This window comes from Ochlerotatus camptorhynchus, unplaced genomic scaffold (genome assembly GCF_037179485.1).
Source record: "Ochlerotatus camptorhynchus isolate MF236.1 unplaced genomic scaffold, CSIRO-AGI_Acam_v1.1 ptg000060l, whole genome shotgun sequence".
NCBI lineage: Eukaryota > Metazoa > Arthropoda > Insecta > Diptera > Culicidae > Ochlerotatus > Ochlerotatus camptorhynchus.
The window spans coordinates 105,161-129,242 of record NW_027040550.1 but is presented as its reverse complement, the minus strand read 5'-3'; the positions used below and the strand labels follow the sequence as shown (position 1 = coordinate 129,242).

The 24,082-nt window shown below is 40.8% G+C and overlaps 3 protein-coding genes across 4 annotated transcripts; 1 reads left to right on the top strand and 2 right to left on the bottom strand.

Moving 5' to 3' along the window:
• Positions 1-1,869: 1,869 nt before the first annotated feature.
• Positions 1,870-3,721, top strand: LOC135717508 (uncharacterized). 2 transcript variants are annotated; one of them, XM_065239624.1, is made up of 3 exons: positions 1,870-1,987; positions 2,139-2,187; positions 2,258-3,721. In XM_065239624.1, the coding sequence occupies exons 2-3, from the start codon at positions 2,178-2,180 to the stop codon at positions 3,658-3,660; spliced, it is 1,413 nt and encodes a 470-aa protein (XP_065095696.1). In that variant the 5' UTR covers positions 1,870-1,987; positions 2,139-2,177; the 3' UTR covers positions 3,661-3,721. The 2 variants fall into 2 exon arrangements, with proteins under 2 accessions (XP_065095696.1, XP_065095694.1); XM_065239622.1 differs by having other exon boundaries at positions 1,884-2,028; positions 2,258-3,719.
• Positions 3,722-3,729: 8 nt separating this feature from the next.
• Positions 3,730-4,686, bottom strand: LOC135717509 (uncharacterized). The gene is made up of 2 exons (XM_065239625.1): positions 4,660-4,686; positions 3,730-4,584 (listed from the first exon to the last, which is right to left on the bottom strand). Exon 2 carries the CDS (start codon positions 4,552-4,554, stop codon positions 3,799-3,801), a length of 756 nt encoding a protein of 251 aa, XP_065095697.1. The 5' UTR covers positions 4,555-4,584; positions 4,660-4,686; the 3' UTR covers positions 3,730-3,798.
• A 9,437-nt stretch (positions 4,687-14,123) lies between these two features.
• LOC135717511 (uncharacterized) lies at positions 14,124-20,545 on the bottom strand. The gene is made up of 3 exons (XM_065239626.1): positions 20,232-20,545; positions 14,481-15,035; positions 14,124-14,413 (listed from the first exon to the last, which is right to left on the bottom strand). Exons 1-3 carry the CDS (start codon positions 20,346-20,348, stop codon positions 14,183-14,185), a joined length of 903 nt encoding a protein of 300 aa, XP_065095698.1. The 5' UTR covers positions 20,349-20,545; the 3' UTR covers positions 14,124-14,182.
• Between the last annotated feature and the right edge of the window lie 3,537 nt (positions 20,546-24,082).

Genomic DNA, 24,082 nt, shown 5'->3' with positions numbered 1-24,082 from the left:
GATTCAGTTGGACTGATTTGGTGAGATTGTTCCTTTTTTCTACTTTTGTCTATTTAAACTTAATTTCTATGAATGCGTATCGTTTGGAATAATTTGATTCGGATGAGACTCTTAACTTTTATTTTTTTACATTGTGTTTCAATCAGTATTCTTAAGAACTTCACAAAATAAGGTCCCAATATTTAAATTGAGCAGCTCGACTAGCCTGGTGGCTGCCGCTTTTGCTTACTGAGTAGAAGACCGTGGGGGATCCACATTGTAAAGATTCCCTATTTTCAGCTTTTCTACAGGCTGGAGTTGTTGTTTGAACCATTTAGTTTATCAATTTAATTTATCTGTATAACAATTATTCACAAGCATTCTTGCAGGTTAATTCAAGAATAGTTTGATGATGATAAATCTTCCTAATATTAACATTACAGTTATGACCCGATCCTGTCAACCTCTCCGCGCATCAGACTGTTATTTTTCAATAATTCCACATAATTGTAATTTCATACCTTCCTCCTTAAGATGAATGTTTAAGGTACACATACTTTGCTAGCTGACAAAATGGGGTCATTGCTGTATAATTTTTCTCTTTTTACAGCCTCCATTCAGACTGGATCTATTGATTTAAATTATTTGAGTTTTCTTCCAGCTCTTCGCTATCGGAACATCATTAGATTTATACTGTAATGATTCACTCTTACAGCTTTCACCCTGGTTTTGTCTGTTGATTTGATTTGTTTGAAGTGGTTTTCAGCTAGCTTTGGTGTTGGCAGTCGCGGGCGATCAATTTTGCTCATGCTCATGCTCTAAGTTTATTTTCAGCATTTCGATGATGGAACGTCTTCAGATTTATATTATAATGGGGCTTATTACAGATGTCACATCACGGTGAAAAGTTGTCACTTGTCGTCACGGTGAAGTGATTCCCATTTGATTTGTACGGTAATCACGGCTCTTATTCTGAGTATAACTTGCTTATCACCGTGTAGTGACACCCGTAATAAGGCCCAATGATACACCATTTGGTTTTGGCTTCGGGCAAATCCAAGTATAATGCATGATAACACTGATTCATTTAAAACCATGGTCGCATCACTTATCAAGGTGAATCCTGATCCAACGAACCCAACTTACTAACAAAATCTTCTTTCCTGTGTCTTTTGTTGGGGTGCAGAGGTAAATACGGCCCACAAACAACAAAGGTCACTCTAATATTCCTTCCCTACTCCCACCTGATTGCAAGGACGTGGCCGGCGCCGTTATTGATCTACAAAATATAGAGTCACTGAAACTTGTACAATGAGAATGGACGGTCACTCCCAGCCCCATTCAATTGATTCATTGTACAATTTCACTGATTCTGATCAATCACGGAGTAGCAACCATTGATATGTGCAGTCAATCTAAGCTAAGCTAAGCTAAGCTCAATGACGTTTATATAAGGTCTGGGCCAAAGGGCTTATTGGTGTTAGTGAAATGTGCAAATGTTTAGTGGTGTTCGTATTTTATTGCAATGTTTATCTTTTTACACGAAACAGCTGTTGGCAGTGACGTATTTCTATCTGTTCTCAGTATGTTGGCAGTGACGTATATCTATCTGTTCGCAGATGTTCAGCAATGTTTACAACATTTTTGCTTCTAACACCAGCAAGCTGCCTGTTGGCCCAGACCTTATATAAATGTCATTGAGCTAAGCTCCCACAGTATGCGAGTGGATCTACCTTCCAATGAGCTGGATTACAGAGGTGAAGCAATCGGTTAAGTTGTGTGAGTAAAACCCCTGTACGATACAAGCAATTAGTGACGTCACTACTTGCGTTTACGTTGATTTTTTGGTTTACTAATCCAACAATATTTCACGATCTGCTTCACCTCTCTCTGTACCTCATTGTCTACCTTCAGCATTATTTTGTTTACTTTTGAAGTAGTTGCAACAGTTGCACTCAACTCGACTCGCGCCGTTGCAATCGATGCAAGCAGCATTTCGGAAATCCTGGTTAGGGAAATAAACTATATTGCATATTTTGCAGCATATAGGTAGGTTCAATGCTGTGCAAAATACGCAATAAAATTCATGTTTTGAATGTGCTCACGGTTCACAAAGTGTAATAAAAATTACAGTGTTTCACAATCGATTTCTATTATAGGGAACCTGGCAGAAGCACAGTCCACTGAGTGTTCAGAAAATGATGAAAGGTACCTGCCTGATGTTGTAATGTTTGTATTTCATCATTACATTTCTAGTAACCCTTTTGATTACTTGTAGAAAAATTGCAGCTAATAACATCGTTGATTATCATCATCTCTTCATTATCGGTGCAATTGACGGCAGCCGATGATAGTGACATCATCAATCCAAACTGGGTAAAGCCAGGCTGGAGAGGCAATCGCCATCGTCATGCAGAAGTCCCTACTACTGCAGAAGAGTGCCAGTGTCCGGCGGTTTCCGAGTGTACTGGGGAATCGTCAACCAAGCAGATTCCAACCGAAGAGGAAAACAATCGTTTGGCTTTGATTTTCTACAGAAAGTTTCTTATCAGACTTTTCGATGAAAGTAAGTTGGAGGTGGATGAGGAGAGTAGTTCCTTTAAACTGCGAAATGTTCAGTTCAAGATAACCGAGCAGCAGCTTAGGCAGCTGAAAGAGGCGCAAACTGCTCGTGAGATAGATGCGGTGGTAACCAGCATCGTTGAACAATCAGGAACCAGTTTCTATCAGTCCATGGCAGAGAATCTGTGTTGGAATATTCTTGCCTGGTATGGCAGTGCGATGCAGAGTTCCATCTTCCTGTACGTGTTTGTTCCGGTCGTTGTTATTCTCTTCCTGCTAAGCATCGGTAGACTTTTGGGTATGCGACTGTGGGTTTTGATTCCCGTCCTTGGCATCCTGATAACTTACGTTTTAACCTATCGCGACTGCAACAATCAACTGGAACTGGAATCGCTTACTAAGCTGATGAACACAGACGGTTCGAATCCTTGCGGCAAACACCACCGATCGGGATGGCTGAACCGACTGCTACATAAGGACAACGAAGCAGAATGTATTGAGCACCTTCGGGAAAAGTACAGCCTGAAGCGGAATTTCTGCGACCCCTCGGAGGTATTTATCGAAATGGTGGCTAAACTGCACCTGCAGTACTTCGAAACCTTCGTCCTGAAGATGGTTTCCATCTTCAAAGTTAGCACGGCTTCGTCTGGTGTAGTGGAAACATTATTGATTAGTGGATTCATAATTTTCCTGCTATACCTCCTGATGACCGTTGGGATCAAGTACGGGCTGTACGCAAGCGGTAGATTGTTGGCAGATGTAATTACAAGGCCTAGGACTGGGGAACAGGCAGGTCAAGGAGATGTTCGGCAGGCTCCATTCAACATCAGCATCAATATTAACCGACCACGAAGGGACAATTCCAGAAGTGAGCAGACCACCAATCGAATTGAGGAGATTACGGAAGGTGGTAGTGAGCCGAACTCAGTTGAAGAAACCTCCCGGCAAAAAGAGGATGGATCGGGCGAAGGATTTGCAGTAAAGAACGAAGCGACGGATGAGGGCGTATCTTCGGATGAGGAAACGATTATGATTCAATGCAACTTGTCTGACGACGTCAGGAAGGATGCGGCCGAGAACTCAACCCACAACCAAAGCAAGGCAAGTGTGGAGCAGTAAATTAGTCCTCAGAATAAGTAATTATTAAGAAATTAGTGTATTTAAAAGTATCATTTTATAGTTTTGTATGTTTGTGAATAAATTGTAGAACGTTTTATAAAATCGCGTACGTAAATTCGCTTGAGATCCAAAATGTTTCTATTCAGCCTCATCGTTACCGCGGTAGTTGATGGACGAATCCGGCAAAAGACTATACTCGGAAAACGTTTGCGGAATCTCAATCATAATATCATCCGCCTCGGACGTTGCCGAACTCTCAGCGGTCAAATCCCTCCTGGCAATTTCGATCCTTTTCGCTGACATAATCCGCTGTAAGCTATCCTGCAGGATCAAGGCATCCAATCGGGCCATGCTTCTCAGTTGGCTAGCAATGCTGAGGCCAAAATAGTGAAACTCATCCGTCACGTCGTGCTGTTGTAGGGGATCACTTAGATCTTGTCGAGGCATTCTCAGCGTCGGTTGAAAGCGTTCGTCAGACTTATATTTTCGCTTTCGCCTCGAAACAATCGGCGACTCCATCGAAACTTCCGGAGACGACGCTTTTGATACAGGCTGGCCACTGTCACATTTCGAAATGAACTCATCCAAAATCGGATACCAAACCAGTTTGGTTTTATACGAATAATTGGATTTCAGCATTTTGTGCTTCTCCCCCGTGTATGTGTCACGGATGCTTTTGAGCTTTCTCTTGACTTCGTCTACCGATTCCATGTCCATTTCCACCATCAGGTTTTCGTACGCTTCGATGCGCCGATTTTTCAGCTTATAATGAACATGGGAATGGTTCCAGAGGCACTGGTTGGCCCGGTACAGTTTCACGAGCCGGATGGTCTCCATGTCGGACATTCTGCGACATTCGACTTTCCGACGAACTGTACCAACCCTCTGGGCCATCACACGACGTTCTAGTTCGTTTGGCTTCTTCTGATAAGATTGGAATTATTATTAGCGGAGGAAAAACGTTGGTTAGTCGCACCAGCTGCTGGTAGGCACGCTTACACTATGCTGACGGCGAGTAGCAGAACACCGCGGGAATGACTAATAAATAATTTAATAACAGATAATAACTGGTACACTGAAACAAATCAGCTTGTACGATGTATTTGATCCATCGTATAAGATATCAATGTCAGAAGCTTCGTCAGAACCAAGGTCAGAACTGGGACGGGACTTGATAATCGGGTAGCGATTTCGGGCCAATTTGCTGTCAAATCCGAGCCAGTTTCTGATTGGCTGATTTGACAGTAGCAATCGTGAAATAAAAGGACAGAGGGAACACGGAACCGAAAAATTACCCAAAATTAAGTTCTTTTCACTCATCTCCCACACACAGAGAAATGATTTTTAAATTCAAATGGATATATTTTTGGCTCAGGGCCTAATATATTTTTGGTATTGATTCAAATATATTATTCGGTTAGTTCAAAGAAAAATATTTTTGAATCAACAAACCGGTTGTAGAGTCAATAATCTGTTTGTTGATTCTAAAAACCATTTTGTTGATTCAAAAATATGTTTCGTTGAAATAGTGATATAATATGTTTGAATCAATAACAAAATACATTAGACCCTGAAACAAAAATCCAATTTTCTGCGTGCATGCTCCGTTCAAAAAGCTAATTTTCAGCACAGAGAACAGACGTTCAAGCTCGGTCAGAAACTTGTGTAAAATAAGTGGAAACGTCGCCGTTACGTGGTGCTAGCATCTCCTGATTTTCTCAATAAATTTTCCACTTTCAACCAATTTGGCGCTAGTATCGATAAATTTTCTGTTGAAAATTGCCACTTGGCGCTACTAGCATTTAGTTGTGTTTATTCCACTTCTCGCGTCACGCGTAGAGAGTCGAGTCGTATGTGTCACCCAATTCCCGTTCTCGAATAGAGTGACAATTGTCGATACGAATGAACTCCGATGAACTTTCGGTGTATTCCCATAGTCGATGTATATCGACAAAACTCGTATCGGAATAACGTTTTCATGCGAGTGTTGTCGATACGTCAGAAGCAATCGAGAACGTTTGAAAAGCGTGAAAATGGAAGTGAAACGGTAAGTTTTTATTTTTCATGCTTTAGAAAATATTTTGGTAATAAAATTATATTATTGTAGAGTCCGTGTGACGAACTAAAAGCAGTTTGCTTTCCGAGGAAATGGACGAAATATTCGAAGCAAGCTGTCGAATCTTGTTGATAGAAGCGTGGATTTTCCATTATTTACCGGAACTTTAGATGAAGGTGCAGCTGTTCTTACTAACGTATTGAAAACTTGTACCAATAAATTAGTTGAACAAAAGAAAACTCGATGTGAATATATTCAGAGGAAAATTGATCAGCTACAAAACAACAGCAAAGAGTTATGGAAAATTTTGAAGTCTTTGATGAAGCCTAGTAATTGTAAATCGCGGACCATAACTTTTGATGGCATATTAGAACAGTCAGAACCAGTAATTGCTTCTAAGTTTAATGACTATTTCGTCGAGAGCGTTTCACTGATCAATCAATCTATTGAACTGATCAATGAACCGGACGGAATAAAACAGCCGATTAATAGTAATTGTAGATTTAATGGTGTTCACCCAATTACATTAGATGAACTTAAAAATATTTGCTTTTCATTAGGAAAAACGGCTGGCGTAGAAAATGTTAATGCTAGAGTTATTCAAGATTGCTTTCATGTCATTCGACACACGCTGCGGGACTTCATTAATCAATCATTGTAATCTGGGCACGTGCCGCATATTTGGAAAGAATCTTTAGTTCTTCCTATACTAAAAGTTGCTGGGACGATTAAAGCCGAAGAGTTTCGTCCCATCAACATGTTGCACACATTAGAGAAAATTTTAGAACTTGTTGTAAAAGGCCAGCTGTTAGAATATTGAAATAGTAACTGTTTGTTGATACTGGAATAATCGGGATACCGGGAAGGTCATTCTTGTGAAACCGCGTTAAACTTAGTGTTAGCACAAACGAAGTGACAGACGGAGCGGCTCGAAAACTTTGGTGACTAACCTGCTATTGCAATTTTTCAGTGTACCACATGGCAACACCACTACTACTGGATTGTACCACATGGCAACACTACTATTAGATTGAACTAGCATTTTCACCAAATGTACTAGAATGTTTTGGTTCTATCTCATTCACTCTACTCAAAACTGAAATGCATAAAAAAATGACAAAATGATACGCACTCTTTGCACACTGTCAAAGAATCATTGTACACAAAATCAACTTTGTTCAAATCAAAACAAAAAAACTAACCCATCTGGTGGATGGTGGCACAAGCTTCCAAGGAAATTCTATTACAGTGAACCACATTATTTTAATGGATTTCTTCGCCAGTTAGTCGTCTGTAACTTCGTTTGTGGTGTTAGCTAAATGGAAAGAAAATTTGAAGCATAAAGATACGGTTTTTGCTGTGTTTTTGGATCTAAAACGCGCTTTTGAGACAATTTCTAGGCCCTTAATGTTGAGAACAATCTAGTGCTTTGGAATTTCGGGTTCTGCATACAAATGGTTTGAAAGCTATTTATCTGACAGAACACAAAGGACTGTTTTTAATGATTTTGTATCTTGTCCCGTTAACAATGACCTTGGAGTGCCTCAGGGAAGTGTATTAGGGCCCCTTTTATTTATTATGTATATTAATGACATGCGACGAGTTTTACGGTTTTGTGATATTAATCTTTTTGCTGACGATAGTTCATTGCATCTAAAGATTTAGAAAAAGCCGTTTCACGCTTGAATGAAGATTTGCGTTCTCTAAGTAGATGGTTGAAGTATAAACAATTTAAATTGAATATAAGTAAAACTAAATTCATGATAATTTCGCGGAATCGTGTAGATGATGATGTATCTGTTGTTTTTGATGATGAAACAATTGATCGCGTTCAGGAAATTAAATATCTTGGCGTGATTATTGATGACAAACTCAAGTTCAATTCTCATATTGACAATGTCATCAAGAAAATTGCCAAGAAGTATGGAATTCTATGTCGCTTAAAAAACGATTTAACTATTGGTTGTAAAATACAGTTATACAAATCAATCATCTCCCCTTTTGCCCTTCCATTTTATTTTTGGCCAATGCAACACAAATATCGAAATTACAGCGTTTGCAGAATAAAGTAATGCGTTTGATTTTAAGATGTAATAGATTCACTTCCTCAACTTTTATGCTGAACGCTTTGCAATGGCTGTCAGTGAGCAAAGAATTGTGTTTTTGACTATGGTGTTCATTTTTAAAGTAGTTAACGGTTTGCTGCCTCGATATTTGTGTGATCGGATTGAAAGAGGAAGTGATTTTCATAGATATAACACTAGAAACGCGGATGAAGTAAGAACACCACATCTTTTGAATAATTCTTTACAAAATTCATTTTTTTTTCAAAGGTATAAATGTTTTCAATTTGATGCCTAGACACATCAAGCGTGCAACTACATTTACAGAATTTAAGAGACGCTGCATTTCACATGTAAAAGCTGTTTATTGAGCTGTTAAATTTTTATGAATGGATAAATCATGTATCTTGACAAAGTTATCGCTAACGGATTATTTTGTATGGAGACTGTCATAAAGACATTTTAGTAATTTGTGTAGCATATACAAAAAACTACATTGTTTGCCTCGATGGTTTTTAGTTTTTTGATTTTGTAGTAGTAATAGTAAAAATAGCTTTGAGTTGTCTACAATGGTTTGAGCCACGCTGGCGGAATACAGGTATAAATGACTAATACGTGGAAATTGTGGCAAAAGCCTTGAATTAGTAAAGGGTTGGCTGGAAGAGAAATGATTTTTAAATAAAAATGGATATATTTTTGACTTATGAGCTAACGCATCGGATCAAACGTATTAGTGTTTTTTGTATGGTGAAATCATTGATATTATTGATGATTTCTGCTCGATAGAACGGAAATGGGCGATTACGACGAAGTAGCGCTCTTCCATACTGCCCAATATATTTTGCTCATTTGAATCATTTCATTAGTTGGGTTTGTCGAAGGATGCATCGGATACCACTACTTACACACCCCCAGGCTTAGCGCATTTCACATGTATACTAGCGCTACTTAGTGAGAAAATTCTGAACTACTGTCTGCCAGCGACAAGACTATGAGCCCTGAACAACTTTGTCGGAGACAGTAACTTTCTATCTGGTCAGGATCTCGATTTATTCCATGTTGTAATCAATGAAGTCAAATCCTACGTAGTATGGTCACAGTTTACGCGGTTTACATTCACATTTTCCCTATTATCCACATTTTTAGGTGTTTACTGTAATCAAAGTTTTGCTTGTTTCGATTAAAACAAGTATTTTGAGGAATACTCGTGGGTTTCAGATCGATTGGTAACTCAGCAACAAAATGGCAATGGAAAACTCATGTGTGTTGTACAAAGTACAACTGCACGAGTAACGGAGGGTTAATCTTTCTGTATTAATCATCAGTTTGGATATGTACAATACATTCATTTCATGGTTTTAGATTTGGTCTGCCTGTAACTGTAACTTCCACCATGTCCTGAACCAGGTCCCAGTCAGCCTCGTATTATTCCGTCATCACCGGGATTGCCAGTTCTCTCCAGTACAATGGAAGCTCACGGCAACCCGACTGAAGGAGAGGACCCAGTTGACGAGATGGTAGAAGAAATTGAGAACGACAATCATAATAGCAGCTCTCGTACCGCGCAACGCAAACTTTTTCCAGGTCAAGAAAACCAAAAAAAAACAGAAAACTCACTCCACTAAACACCGGGTTTGACCACGATTGGTTGATTCACATAAAAATCAGATCTTCGAATTAACAACATCAAACCTCCACCTCTCTCAAAAAAGGACCAAATTACATAACCGGTGGTGCTATCGAAATGGCACAGAAAGTTACTTAGAACCTTAAGCTATAATTCTCAAATGACAGAAAAACGTGTGCTCTATTGTTTTTATCCGTATCTATGATTTTATTTATTGAAAAAACTGATATTTATACCAAAATAAAATTACTGTTTTATCAGAAAATACTGCATACGTCCTTATCATAGCTGCTGCGATGAACTCTTTCAGTTTGACGTTTCTTGAAATGAACAGCACTTCGCTGTCGATTCATCCTTCCTCTCGATGCAAAATGAACATCTCGCGTCGTGCGAGTCGACATTCGGAATTGACGAGTGCACGGATGGATTTGAGTTCACTCACTCGACAAAAAGTGACACAACAGCGGGGCCCTGTTTACTAAAAATGAACACATGAATAATTCTCGCGTAACATTTGAAAAGGGCCTATCAACTTTTGTAAATAATTTGCTAGGTTCTTTTCACGTAAACCGAAGTACGCCCACGCAAACCAAGAGCTCTATCGGGAAGGGGAGAATTTCCTCTGCACGATGGTGTTGTTAGTTTACGTGAGCGTATTTGGTTCGCGCGAAAAAGGCTTAACAAGTTTTGTGTACATAAGTTGATAGACCCTTTTCAAATGTTACGTGAGTATAATTCATGTGTTCATTTTTAGTAAACAGGGCCCCGCTGTTGTGTCACTTTTTGTCGAGTGAGTGAACTCAAATCCATCCGTGCACTCGTCAATAGAGTGAGAATTGTCACGCGAGAAGGAAACGAGAATGGTCATCTCGATTCGCGCGAGAAGTGGAATAAACACAAACGTTTTCATGCGAGTGTTGTCGATACGTCAGAAGCAATCGAGAACGTTTGAAAAGCGAGAAAAAGGAAGTGAAGCGACAAGTTTTTATTTTTTTATGCTTTTGAACATATTTTTACTAAATAATTCGACAGTGAGCATACATAAGGGCGTATACGCGATGATCGATTTTCTTCGTCGATTTTCTCTTTTGTTAATAACTTGCTAGAATTAACGTACCGAGAAACGTTTGCTGTTGCTTTCGATAGCCAATACAACCTGTTACAACTCTGCATTGAAAAACTTCTAGGAAATTGTTTCGCTTAGCTGTAGCAATGCAAAGAGAAAATCGATGAAGAGAATCGATCATCGCGTATACGTCCTTATGCATGCTCACTGTCGAATTATATTATTTTTCACTGATAAAAATTCAAAGATTGTTTTTATGTATCCCACACATGAATTTTGCCATTTTGAAACATGACCTCACAATCCCAGATCTTATTTAGCTCATAACTCCACATACTGTGAATTAATCCCAGATTTCTTCCGTAGGGTTCTTTGGGACTTAAAAACTAGACGATTTATCTATAAATAATTTAATGAAAAATTTTTAACCAGGTTTGCAAAAAAAAAAGGTGAACTGGTTTCTTCTACAGATATAATTTTGTTTTTGTGATCACAGTGGCAGCATACACTTGCTTAAACTCTACACTGGACCCCTTTTATTGATAAGTTTTACTTCTATGAGCATCTATTTTAAATCAACACACAGACTTTCCTAGGCTATGGTGCCCGTTTGGTCACTGTTGTTTTTGTGTTGACCCAAATAGTTTCGATAATATAATTGCGCATTCTGGTTTTTTTAAAAGTTTGATTTTTGCGAGGGGGACGACTCTATCTACGATGCAGAAAAGATTGTGTTTTGCTGTGGCTAGCTGCGCGCACGCTGAGTAGATAGAAAGAAGATTGATGACGATTCTGAAGATTTCCTGCAAAAAGATGATGCGCGATGCAAGTAGATGCGACAAATGAAAGAAGATTTTTCGAAGATTGATTCGCTAGTGTGAGATTTGTAGAGCATCTAAAATTGAGATTTAGATGTGTCGCCCCCCTCGGATTTTTGTCCCTGTCATGTCTTCTGTCGTCACTTTTTTTATAATTTTGTCTTGTGTATTGTGTCAACTTGTGTCTATTGTCCTTCCCCATCTGTTTTTAAACTCGTTCTGTTATTCTGTTATGTCTTATTTCATTGATATATAAAAATAGTAATATCATATCATTATTTTATTATTATTATTTTTTTTCATTTTGCTGCGTTTGGTGGGGCAATGGGGGAGCGCAAGTCAATCCAAAGCCAAGGATAAAGAAAGGGTAATAGCTGAATAGTCTATGCGGACCATTTGAACGCCATGGGGAAAGGAAGAGATTGAAGATTTGAGGGGTTTTGAGGAAATGACAAACATAGTACTAGATTTGTGCTGCAAAATGTAAAGAAGCCGAAAATCAATCTCCCGCTGATTTATCCTTTCACATACATACCAAATTGATATTTTAAAGCAATTATCAAAATAAACAGACAATAAATGAAAAGTTTAGTTGCTAGTTGCCTCCCTAAGCGGACCCCCTGCATCGTTACTATTTTGTTAATCTACTTAATGTTATTGAGCTGTCTAAATTTTCTTATTTAAGTTCTTTTGATGATTATGATATCTCATTAGACTTATTTAAAAAAATAATTGAAATCTCTAATCTACCTAATCAATTATAACCCATGCTTTAGTATTGCTTGAACCTGTAAAACTATATAAGGGCTTTGCTGTCGCTTCTTCGCTCACTAAAAAAATGCACTAGAAGTTCACTAAACATCTCAACGTAGTCTACGTCAACCATTCAGTCGTGTCTTGTACACAACCCCACCAATTTTTTTTCCGTCGATCTTGTTTTCCGTGCCAAGCGCACGTAGAAAATTTGTGAATCTAATTAGTATATAAGCTACGCTAAATCGTAACTCTCCTGACCGACGCATCGATCGGTATAAAACGAGAGAATACGAACTTAGTATAACAATGGTTTATACGTAACGTATATAACGATCGATGGATACATTCAGTTTATTCGGGGAATGCATTTTCTGTTTCTTTTTCGTTCCATGGATACTATTATTCTTTTTTTTTAAGATGCTTTCGGCAAATTCATTTATTATTAAATTATAAGAAAACGCGCAGTGACAAATGATCGTTGCATAATGCGAAGTCTGCACATGGACCGGCCACATACCAGCCACTATAAAACTGATGGCAAACGTTGGATCCTGATGCCGATTACTGTAGCCAGTAGTGTCGGTTGGAATGATGGTGACGGCTCGAGTGATGGTGGATCAAACGACAGACAGATTGCCAGCAGTTTCCATCCCCGCATCAACAAATCTCTGCTGGGATTATCCGTCATTTGCCGGTACATCTAGATTACTGCTATTCCCTCGTAAACTCTGATTCTTCACCGGGTTGGATTTACAGCTAGATCGTACATGGTTCGCTGTTACCTCCTCTGATCTGGAAATTTAAGCACCTAGTTTAGAAGATTCCTTCCCGAATTGCCTTAACCACTTCAACTTACATGTCCTCCATATTCTTGCGATCGTAAAGTTGATTTAGTAATCCGTACTTCACGTACGAATACCGTGACGTTTACTCGACCATTCGAACATCGGAATGGCCCAAATCTGCGTTGGTCGGTTTGTGGTCTAAACACCGGGCTTGACCACCATTGGATGATTCTAAAAAAAAAACGATCTTCGGATTAACAACAACCAACCTCCACCTCTCTCAAACAAGGACCAAATTACATAACCGGTCGGGCTATCGAAATGGCAAAGAAAGTTACTTAGAACCTTAAGTTATAATTCCCAAATGATAGAAAAACGTATGCTCTATTGTTTTTATTCGTATCTATGATTTTATTTATTGAAAAAAACTGATATTTATTCCAAAATCAAATTACTGTTTTGTTTGAAAATACTGCATACGCCCTTATCATAGCTTGAGCGATGAACTTTTTCAGTTTGACGTTTCTAGAAATGAACAGCACTTCGCTGTCGATTCATCCTTCCTCTCGATGCAGAATGAACAACTCGCGTCGTGCGAGTCGACATTCGGAATAGAGTGAGAATTGTCACGCGAGAAGGAAACGAGAATGGTCATCTCGACTCGCGCGAGAAGTGGAATAAACACAAGTGTCTAGTGTAATTTGTGCAACGCCAGCGCCATCATGTTGTCAAAGAGGGTTTTTAAGTGGGGAAGTCGCCGTTAGTGGTGCTTAAGTCGAATAGGAATCTTTACACAAGTTTTTAGAGAAATTTTGTTCGAGCCTCCATGTCTGTTCTCTGTGGCTGTGTGTAGATTCGTACGGACTGTCAGCGAATATCAAATGGATTTCTTTTCTGATTCATGCTTATAGTACGTTCAGACTACAGAGTTATAACATGTTATAGCGCTATCTTGATGGTGGTTTCTGTGTTGCAATTATTTGACAACCTTTATAACCTGTTATAACTGCTCAGTCTGGACAACGCTTTAGCTGATACGCATTTCGCGTATATAAAGTTTTCGAGTTTTATTAACCCTCAGAGTTTCATCCATGATCACTCTAACACTGTATCATATTATTTTTAGGAAACAAATTTACTTTGGCTTACTCTCTCTGGTGGCTTTCAATGACCATTATGTGGAAAACAAAACAAAAGCCTAATTTACCGGGATTCCCGCTCCGGGAATCTCACGCGATTGACAAAACGCATTTGAATTGAAAACGGAAACCTATGATTATTTTCTGGCAAGCTTTTTGGTTTGATGGCACTTTTGCTGTGTCGATCTGCTACAGCCTCTAGCTGCCTAGTACTAGGAAAATTTGGCCAGTTTCAAGATTCCATCGCTTCCACCGGCATAGACGGTCGAGTTGTCCGCTCCCAACAAGAGGGCGTTCAAACAACCACCGCCGAGGTTCACCTCTGCCAGCAGTTTAGGATCCTTGTCCACACTAGCCCACTGTTTAACGAAACCATCGTAACCAGCCGTATAAAGGTATTCGTTTGCTCCCAATAGACAGTTGATGATCATGTCGTGAGCTTTCTGTTGAAGAGAACATTAAAGATTTTGAATTGTCTGATGAATGGTGGTCAGATGGAAGAGGTCTTACTTCTTTGGTCCACAAAACTGGAAATTGTTCCTTGGCGCTATTTCTGATAAAAACTATTCCAAGTCCATCGCGCGTTGCGATCGCTACGTTATTGTAGGCGGCATTCGTACAGCTACCGCATAGAGCAACAGGACTTTTCCCCGGAATGCTCGCCTTGGTCATGTAGCGACCGGTAGCCGATCCTTCCATCACTTCCGTAATGGTTAGGTCATTGTCCCGAATCGAGTAGATAAAGTTGTTCTGGATGGCCAACGATCGGACCTCTTCGGCCAGATTGAACTTAAACTTTATCTTCTGATTCATCCACATCGTAACGATTCCCTTATCATCGCCACTGTAAAGGTTATCTTTGCTATCTACAAACAGGGATTCGATTTCGTCGCCGCATTTGAGCAGTTCTTTTACCTCGTCGGATTGCAGCGGATTCGGCAAACAACGGATTGTTCCATCGCTACTGCTGGTGTATATCGTACCCTGGAAATCGACGGCCATCGCGTAGATCCATGCCTCGTGGACGGCAATTTCCTTCTTCAGGGTGAGATCTTTAGTCCATACCTGGTTTGGGAGGATTCATGTTATCAGCTAACTTGACTTATGTTTGTTTTGTAATGTTGGTGACCGTCCAAATTAAAATTCTTGGAAATATATATATATTTGAAAGCCAATTTGTTCTATTTTACTAGATTTAGTTTAGTAACACTCAAATAGTCTCTTTATTCACTAGCGAACTGTACTCTTCGATACGCAGTAGAGTTATCAATGAATCAACAAAAGCATGAATGAAGTGAGAGGCAAGAGAATGAATGACAACCCAGAAGGGGTGCACATACTCTGTAGGGATGTTCAAGTAATGCAACATCCTCCCTGTTTCAACAAAACATCACTTGTACTCAATAACATAGTCCATCAGCTTCTTTGGAATACGAGACACCCGTTTCGGACGACTGTTGATGGAACTGGATGCTGAATTCAAATTCTCCTTAGGCTTCGGTGACTGACACATACGAGGCGCTGCGATCGGTAGAATCGGCGAAGTCGAAACTGGCACCACTGCCTGAGCTGGTGACTTGTTGTGAGAATTCTGGGTGAGAACTGATTGAGAACTGTCAACTGGATAACTGCAATTTTCTTCTTCGTTTTCTCCCTCCGATGGCTTTGGAACTGTGTTTGTTGTTAAATTTTCTGCCGACGATTCGGGTTCCTTACGCGGCTTCAAGTGAATCAAACTCCGACGATAGTTGCTGCCATTCACATTCACGGTGTAAGACCGATCACTGAGGCGATTGGCAACGGTTCCCGGCGTCCACTGTTTTGAAATTTCCGGATTCATCTGCACATAAACGGGTGATCCAGTCTGTAGGTCAGGTAGGTTTCTTGTTTTTCTGTCGTAATTCAATTTAATCTTCCTTCTGTTCTCCTCGATTGCTTCAGGAACATGTTCGACAACTTTCGGCATAAGATTCGCCCCGGATGTTGGTATTCCACAACGTGTAGAACGAGAAAACAAACGAGCAGCAGGACTAGAGCCAATCTTATTCGGGATGTTCCTCCAATGCAAAAGTGCATACCAGAAGTCCGTTCCGGTTTCCTCCGATTTCTTCAGTAAGCGCTTTGCAATCTTCACGGCTGCCTCCGATTTCCCGTTAGCCTGCTGATGATGAGGAGCCGAAGTGATGTGTTTGATGTCCCATTCCGTTGCAAACTTCCTCATTTTCTGGTTGAGGAAGTTCGTTCCATTGTCGGTCAACAAGGTTTGTGGTTTTCCATGTCGAGCGAAATTTCTACTGCAAGCTGCTATAACCGATTCCGGTGTCAGATCCTTTAGGATATCCACCTCAAAGAAATCTGAATAGTGGTCGACGGTGACCAGGAACTTCTGATTGCGACCACGGAACTCACTGAAGAAAACATCCATCGAGATCAACTGGAACGGATACAGGGGAATTTGATGACTCATCATGGGTGGATTCGGCTGCGACGAAGCAAATTTTGCGCAAACCGGACAACCTTTCACGACATCCTTGATTTGACTGCTCATGCCTGGCCAAAACAGGTTTGCTCTAGCCAACTTGAGAGTCGCTTCACTCCCATTGTGACTAACGTGACACTTTTCGATCATCTCTCTTCGCAAAGCATGTGGAACAAGAATGCGATCATGTCGAAAAACGATTCCATCCTGTACTGATATCTCATCCCGATACCCGAAATACACACGGAGTCCATCTGGTACTTTATCAGCCGTTCCAGGCCAACCTTGCTGAACAAAAGTGATGATGCTCTGCATACAAGGATCCCTCACCGTTTCATCCATGATCTCGTTCAGGCAACTGTCCGATATGTTAAGAAACTTCGTAAGCTCCAACCCTTCGACATCATCAAACACTTTGTAAATGTGCATCTTGTTATATTCGTCTTTCACTGCCTTGTCATCGAACGGTGCACGGGATAGCGCATCAGCCACAACATTTTCCTTTCCTGTGACGAACTCAATTACCAAATTGTAACGTTGTAGGTTGAGCAGCATATGTTGCAATCTTCTTGGAGCAGACAACAAAGGCTTCCGGAAAATGCTGATCAAGGGCTTATGATCGGTCTTCACAATCGTTTTCGGATTTCCAACCACAAGTTGGTCGAAACGAACACACGCAAACAGAATCGCCAACAGCTCCTTCTCAATCTGCGCGTAGTTTCGTTCAGTCGCAGTCAACGTCCTTGAGGCATAGCCTATTATTCCTTCATCCTGGTAGACAGCAACTCCCAATCCAAAGCAACTTGCATCGCATTCAATGGTCAATGGTTTTCTTGGGTTATAGTACTGCAAGGTTCCAACGTCTGCAACCAAGCCCTTTACTCGGTTGAACTCTTCCACCTCAATATTCGTCCAGCGCCAGGGAACTTCATCTGAAATCAGCTTACGAAGGTTTGTCAGGTTGCTGCTAAGATTTGGAATAAATCTGCCCAAATAGTTCACCATTCCAATAAAACGGTGTATTTCCTTCCGGTTGAGAGGTGTAGGAAAATTTTGGATCGTAGCAACCTTCGACTCATCTGGTAGAAGACCTTTGCTTGACAGGACATGTCCGAAGAATTTCACAGACGTTTGGCAGAGCTTGAGCTTCGTTTTGTTCAGTTTTACGTTGTGCTCTTCCAGGCGAATTAGAAGATTCTTCAAGCATCTGTTGTGGTTAATGAGCGCTTCTTGCAAAGTTTCCCCAACTCCAAATATCAGCAAATCGTCTGCCAAACATTCGACTCCTTCGAGACCCTGGATAACCTCCTGCAGCTTCGTCTGGAAGATTTCAGGAGCTGATGCGATACCAAAAGGCAGCCTAGTCCAACGATACCGACCGAAAGGAGTCCAAAATGTTGTAAGCTTGCTGCTGGGTTCGTCGAGCTCTACGTGCCAAAACCCTTTCTTGGCGTCCGCAGTAGAAAACACCTTCGCCTTGCCCAGCTCAGGAAGAATTTCATCCAGTGTAGCAAACTGTAGGTTCGGTCTCTTCAGCGCCTTGTTGAGTGGAATAGGATCAAGACAGATTCTGATGCTTGAAGATTCCGGGTCACCCCGTTGCACAATCACAATGTTGCTGACCCAATCGGTATGCCTGGCTTCCTTCACGATCATTCCCTCCTTCTCCAATGATTCCAATTCGTTCTTCAACTTGCTTCTCAGGGCGATCGGAACACGACGAGGAGGTTGGATTGAAGGTGTAACAGAATGGTCTACCTCCAACGATACTTGACCTTCAAATTTTCCGTAACCAGAAAAGATTCCTTTGTGGCCTTGGATAATCTTCTCCGCTTCGATCCTGTGAACATTCAACAAGTTTGGCGAATTTGCTTCATCAGACTTACCGAATGTGACCGATTTGCAGAACTTGACGAAGCCCAGAACACGTGATGCCTTTGCCGACAGTAGGGGGCAATGGTCCACGTCTACAACTTGCAGAACCAATCGGTATCGACGCTTCATCCGACGGCACGGTATCTTCACTTCCCCAAGCACTTTGATGGGATTCCCACCGAAGCTTTGGAGCTTGTACGTCGACGGCATCATCTGCGGGGTTTCCTCTCCTGTGAGTTTGACCAACCAATTATGGCCAATCAGGCTGGTATTAGCTCCGGTGTCCACTTCGCAAATCACTGACTTCCACTTGTTATCAAAGTTGAGATCCAACTCAGCCATCACGCCACCTCCTTTCGATGAATTATCGAAAATCTTGCCGATTTCGTATTCGTCCTCGCTTGCTTCCGATGAACCTTCATTGCAAGAAAGTGCTTGCTCCTCCGAATCAGTGCTTTCGTCCTTCACCTCCTTCACCCTACGAGACTTCCTGTTCTGGAATCTGTTGCTGGCCTTGCATACCTTTCCGAAATGGTTCCTTCCGTTGCACCTATGGCACCGCTTACCAAGAGCGGGACAGGAACCTTTAGAGAAGTCATGACGGTCTCCGCAGAACTTGCACCGCTGTGATTGAGGCTTGGAACGGAACTTAGCTTTCGCGACTTTGTTCACCTCTACTTCCGGATAGAAAACTGAAAGTTCCTGGGACCGCTTAGTCGTGATCTCCTCCGCTCGACACATGTCTATCGCTTTCGTCAATGTTATGTCTGCAATGCTTAACATTTTTGATCGCATACTTGGCCACTTGTTGGACGTGACCACCTTATATGCGATAAGGTCCGTCTCTAGCACTCCGAGTTTAGCCATTTTTGCCAGAGTCTTGAGACGAGAGGCATAATCGTCGATTGATTCTCGAGTCTGCTGTGTCGTAGAGAAAAAGTCGAGCCGGTCCACTATGACATTCCTCTTCGCAACAACCTTCTCTCGTATGGCGGCCAATGTGGCCTCCGGATCTGCACCTTCCGCTGCTGTCAACTCGAAGTTGAAGTATTTTTTCCTTGCCGGCTCTCCTATGACCGACAGCAAGAAGCTTACCTTCTGTGGGTTTTCTTCTGGCGGCCACCGATCCATACCAATGGCCTTAGCGTAGTCTTTCCAGCTTTTCTCAAAAAAATCCATGTTTTCCTGCATGTCGCCTTCCACTGCTAGCGGCGATGGTTGCGGAACCTGCACATTCGACGCACTTGGCCGCTGCATCGCTTGAGCCTGATTCTGCGTCGCTTGCATTCCCTCCATCATCTTCGTAAACATCTGCATTTGTTGCTCCAACAACATTTTCATTTGATTTGCATCCATTTTTAAGCGAATCACTCTTCACTCCCGATCCCGACCGAAAAATACAAAATGGCCGCTGACACGACGCGACTTGAGAACGATTTTCCCCGGACCGATTTCCGATTCGCGATTTCGATAATGACGCGAATTTTCACTTGAAGCACACGGTAACTTCTGACACCATGTTCTATTTTAATAAAACACACTAGATTTAGTTTAGTAACACTCAAATAGTCTCTTTATTCACTAGCGAACTGTACTCTTCGATACGCAGTAGAGTTATCAATGAATCAACAAAAGCATGAATGAAGTGAGAGGCAAGAGAATGAATGACAACCCAGAAGGGGTGCACATACTCTGTAGGGATGTTCAAGTAATGCAACACAATTGACTCATGCCCTGTAATGCAAAGTGAAAACATTTGAAGAAATTTCAGATCAACATATTTTGCATCTATTTTTAGACCCGTTCTCGATTGTTGCCAAATGCGACGAGTTTCTTCTATGCGATTCTCGAATCATCGATGGACGTCACCAACATTTTGTCATCCTCCGAATGTCGGAGAAACTTACCTTCACTTTACCGTCGCCGCCGGAAGTGAAGACGTGTTCCTGGAAGCTGACGATGGCCGTAATATCGCTCAGGTGTTTATCGGCTTCAGCTGCCGTTTTCTCCAAAACTCCGGGCATTTTGCGTTTCTTCTTTCAGCACTTTGCCTCTCTTGGGGTTATTACTCACAATGTTCCGTGACGGTTGCGATTCACAGTGATTTACTTGAAAATCTTTTTTTCCCCTACCGTGAATCGTGGATTCGAAAATAAAATAAAAACACACAGGCAAACGAGCGCTGATGGTGCTGACTTTTCTGCCGATTTTGCAATGCAAACTGGCCCACTGACTGACAGGACAGCTAAATAAAGGCTCCGGTAAAAGTTAAAACACCGGTGTTCACTAGTGTTGGTGTTGGCGGAGAGCGCTACTAACGCACACCAGTATGATTTGTTTACAAAAATACGTTGGCGGTGGTTGGTTGTGTGCATATTGGAACAGTGCTGGAGTTGATTGATTATTTCTCGCGTCACTTTTGAAATAGACCAATGTAAGAGCAACCGTAACGGTCGTTGTTATTTGCGCGACTATTTTAACAGCGCACAGCGCTCTCATTTTAGTTTAGTCACTCTTCCCTACACCGGTCGCTGCTATCGCGGTTATCAATTTACTCGCCGTAGTCCGTACCGGTAGTGAGCATTTTTACATTTCTACGAATAGCAACCTTTCTGCAGCGCTGCTATCGCGCTGCTAAATTTGGTAGCGCGCTTCTCACCGAGAAGCCGACTGCTATTTTAGTTACTCGTATGGCAACCCCCGATACGGTAGCTGCGCTATGATGAGGGCTGCTAAAATGAGTTTAGCAGCGTACCGTTACGGTTGCTCTAACAAATGTAATCAAATCGAGTTAAGCGATACAAACTATTGCTCTTCTGTCATTGTATGTGATACAAAAACATCCATCCAAATTTACTTTCATTTATTTAAGATAATCATTGATCAAAAATTGTCCAATGTACAGTTTGAAATGATGGATACATGATTGTTACTTCGGTCATTCGGACTGCCTAACATGATTGGTGCTCATTTTCCAAAGGCGGGGCCAATCTAAAGTTAGGTACTATACTCTGAAATCTGTGAAAGGGAATCTAGTATCATGTAGACAAAACGTCCAATGTAACACTCATTGATTATGTCATTGAGAAAAATCGTCCAATGTAACAAGTCCGATGTACAACTCGACTTGTTAAAACGTCCTATGTGGTTTTTTTCTATGTTGTAGCATGAAATTCAAAGTAAAATTGTGATTTTACCGTTTCTTCTGAATTTTCAACGTTATTATACACTGACTACATTAAAAATAGTATTGCAAAATGTATTGTTTTTAAACAGTTAAAATAATAATCTGTCGAACTTCAACTTCGATTTTCTCAAAATGGTGGATATGTTACATTGGTCTATTTGAAAAGTGACGCGAGATTTCATTGATTTGTAACTAGACTTGTACACTGACGCAAATAAACTTAAGCATTCCATAATAGCAACCGGTGGAAACTAACGATTTTAACTTGACCTTACTCGAAATGGTAAAATATTGCTTATAATCCCTAGTTGAAGATGCTAATTTCAAATAATAGACTAAATTAACTATTAGACTAAAGTGGTAATTTTTATGGTCCCTGCTAAACTTTAACTGAAATGGTTATGGAACTTTACATGAACGTTTGTGTGATAAAGTTTTAACCTTTTGTATTATGGTTCTTTGGAAGTGAACCTTACAAATAATGGGTTGTTAAGAACCATTTCTATTCAAAATCGTTGTTTTCTTCATACACGAAACGAAAATCAATTATTTTATTCATGTGTTTCACTTATACATTTATGCCAAAACATCAGCCTTATACATTCCATAAGACAAACCACATAGGTCCTATATGAATGCATAAAAGGTATGTGTGACCGATTATACATTTCATTTGACACATGATCTTCATTAACTTTTTGCAAGGCGTCTGCTTATTAGTTGACTTATACATTTTATGAATAATCAGTAATATAAATTTTGACTATATCAGTGCTAACATTTGAAAACGGCACAAAAGCCATTTGTAAACAAATGGTTTGTGGGCCCTTTACTCACTACTTGAAGTACACCACGCGACACAACAGCAACATCGGGTAGGGGAAATTTTCCCCTTCCTGACGATGCTGTTGGTTTGCGTGGGCGTTCTTCGGGTAGCGAGTAAAGGGACCACAAACCATTTGTTTACAAATGGCTTTTGCGCCGTTTTCAAATGTTAGCACATATTATGTTTTAGTATTACTTCTACGTGAAGTCAACGATTTACATAGTTGAAGATGCTAATTTCAAATAACAGACTGTAGTAGTAATTTTTATACGATAGATGGAGTAGATGAAAGCATAGAGTTGATAGTTCCGTTAGAGTACGGCAGTGTGAAGATTGCATATAGATATTAGAATAGCGAGCTAGGACAACTTTTAAGGAAGGTACAAATCGGTTTTTTTCATCTCTCTTTACCAAACTCCCCCTTTGGAGAGGTATAAGGAGATTTCTACCCGTGTACATTTTCGGAGAGTGAACTATATTAGAACATTTTAACTTATGGTTTGAGAACTTTAATGATAATGATTATGGTAGTCAGTAAGGTCAATTAATGGTTTAGTATTATCGGTCAACTTGGTAATCAGTAACCTACACTCAAAAAAATTATCACGTATCTAATGGATCAAAACCATGTGCACTTCACATAGCTTTCATCTGATCCCATAGCTAAAAATCCCACCACAAAATCACATGAATTTTAATGAGTATTATGGTTCGCATTTATGCGGGTAGCCTATCGGTCCCAAGTACATCCATAGAGGTAACTCTAAGACCACTGGGTCCCGAAGAAAATCATTATTATTTTTGGCTCACTCAGTACCAGAACAACGGTCCCAAGCAGTCCCAAGCTATTTCACTCACCCCTGCATGTTCTGCATGAATCCACACACCCCTGATGTTATCTGTCAAACTTTCATAGCTCGTATTGAAACTTTCATAACTCGTATTGACAGTTGTTGTTATTCACATCGTCGTGATTGTGCACTGCTAAATTTGTCGATTTTTTATCACACGGGCTATCGTTATTCGTTTTTTTCCGTTCGGTATACCTGTAATATTGTACTGGTTGTTAGTGGAAAGTGCAGTTCGTTGCAATAATCGTCTAATTAGAGCATATTTTGTGTTGTGAAAACAGTGAAAAAGTTATTCAATCGGACATGTGTATACTGTTGTGTTATTGTCGATATCAGACTAGCATTGGGCGATCTTCAGAATCCAATTCCTCTTTGCGTATTAGAGCATCTCCACCGCTGTTTCTAAATCACTTTTGGAAACTGAGTCAGCATGACTTCCGCCTGAGACCAATGCGCTAAACCAGTTAAAGGCGATGAAGAATCCATCTCCTGCATGGCTTTTTGCGACAGGATGATTCACCTAAAGTGCGGCGGCACAAAGCTGAATAAGGCTTTTTTGAATATTGTCCACACTAGCCCGAACCTGTTTTGGATGTGTAACGAGTGCGCCAAGCTGATGAAATGTGCTCGGTTCAAAACTGCCGTCTCGTCGTTTGGCAGTGTGATTAATTCTATCACCGAGAGACAGGAAATCGCACACGCTGAGCTTAGGAAGGAAATGGCTAAGCAAGAACAGCAGATCGCTCAGCTATCGAAACGAATCGCATTGACAACTCCGACAAACTCCGATTTCATGCGTCAACCGCCATTAAAACGGCGCCGCGATGAAGGCTCGCTCACTAGCAAACCACTTGTTGGTGGTTCTAAAGCAGTAACAGGCGACAATGCCTTTAC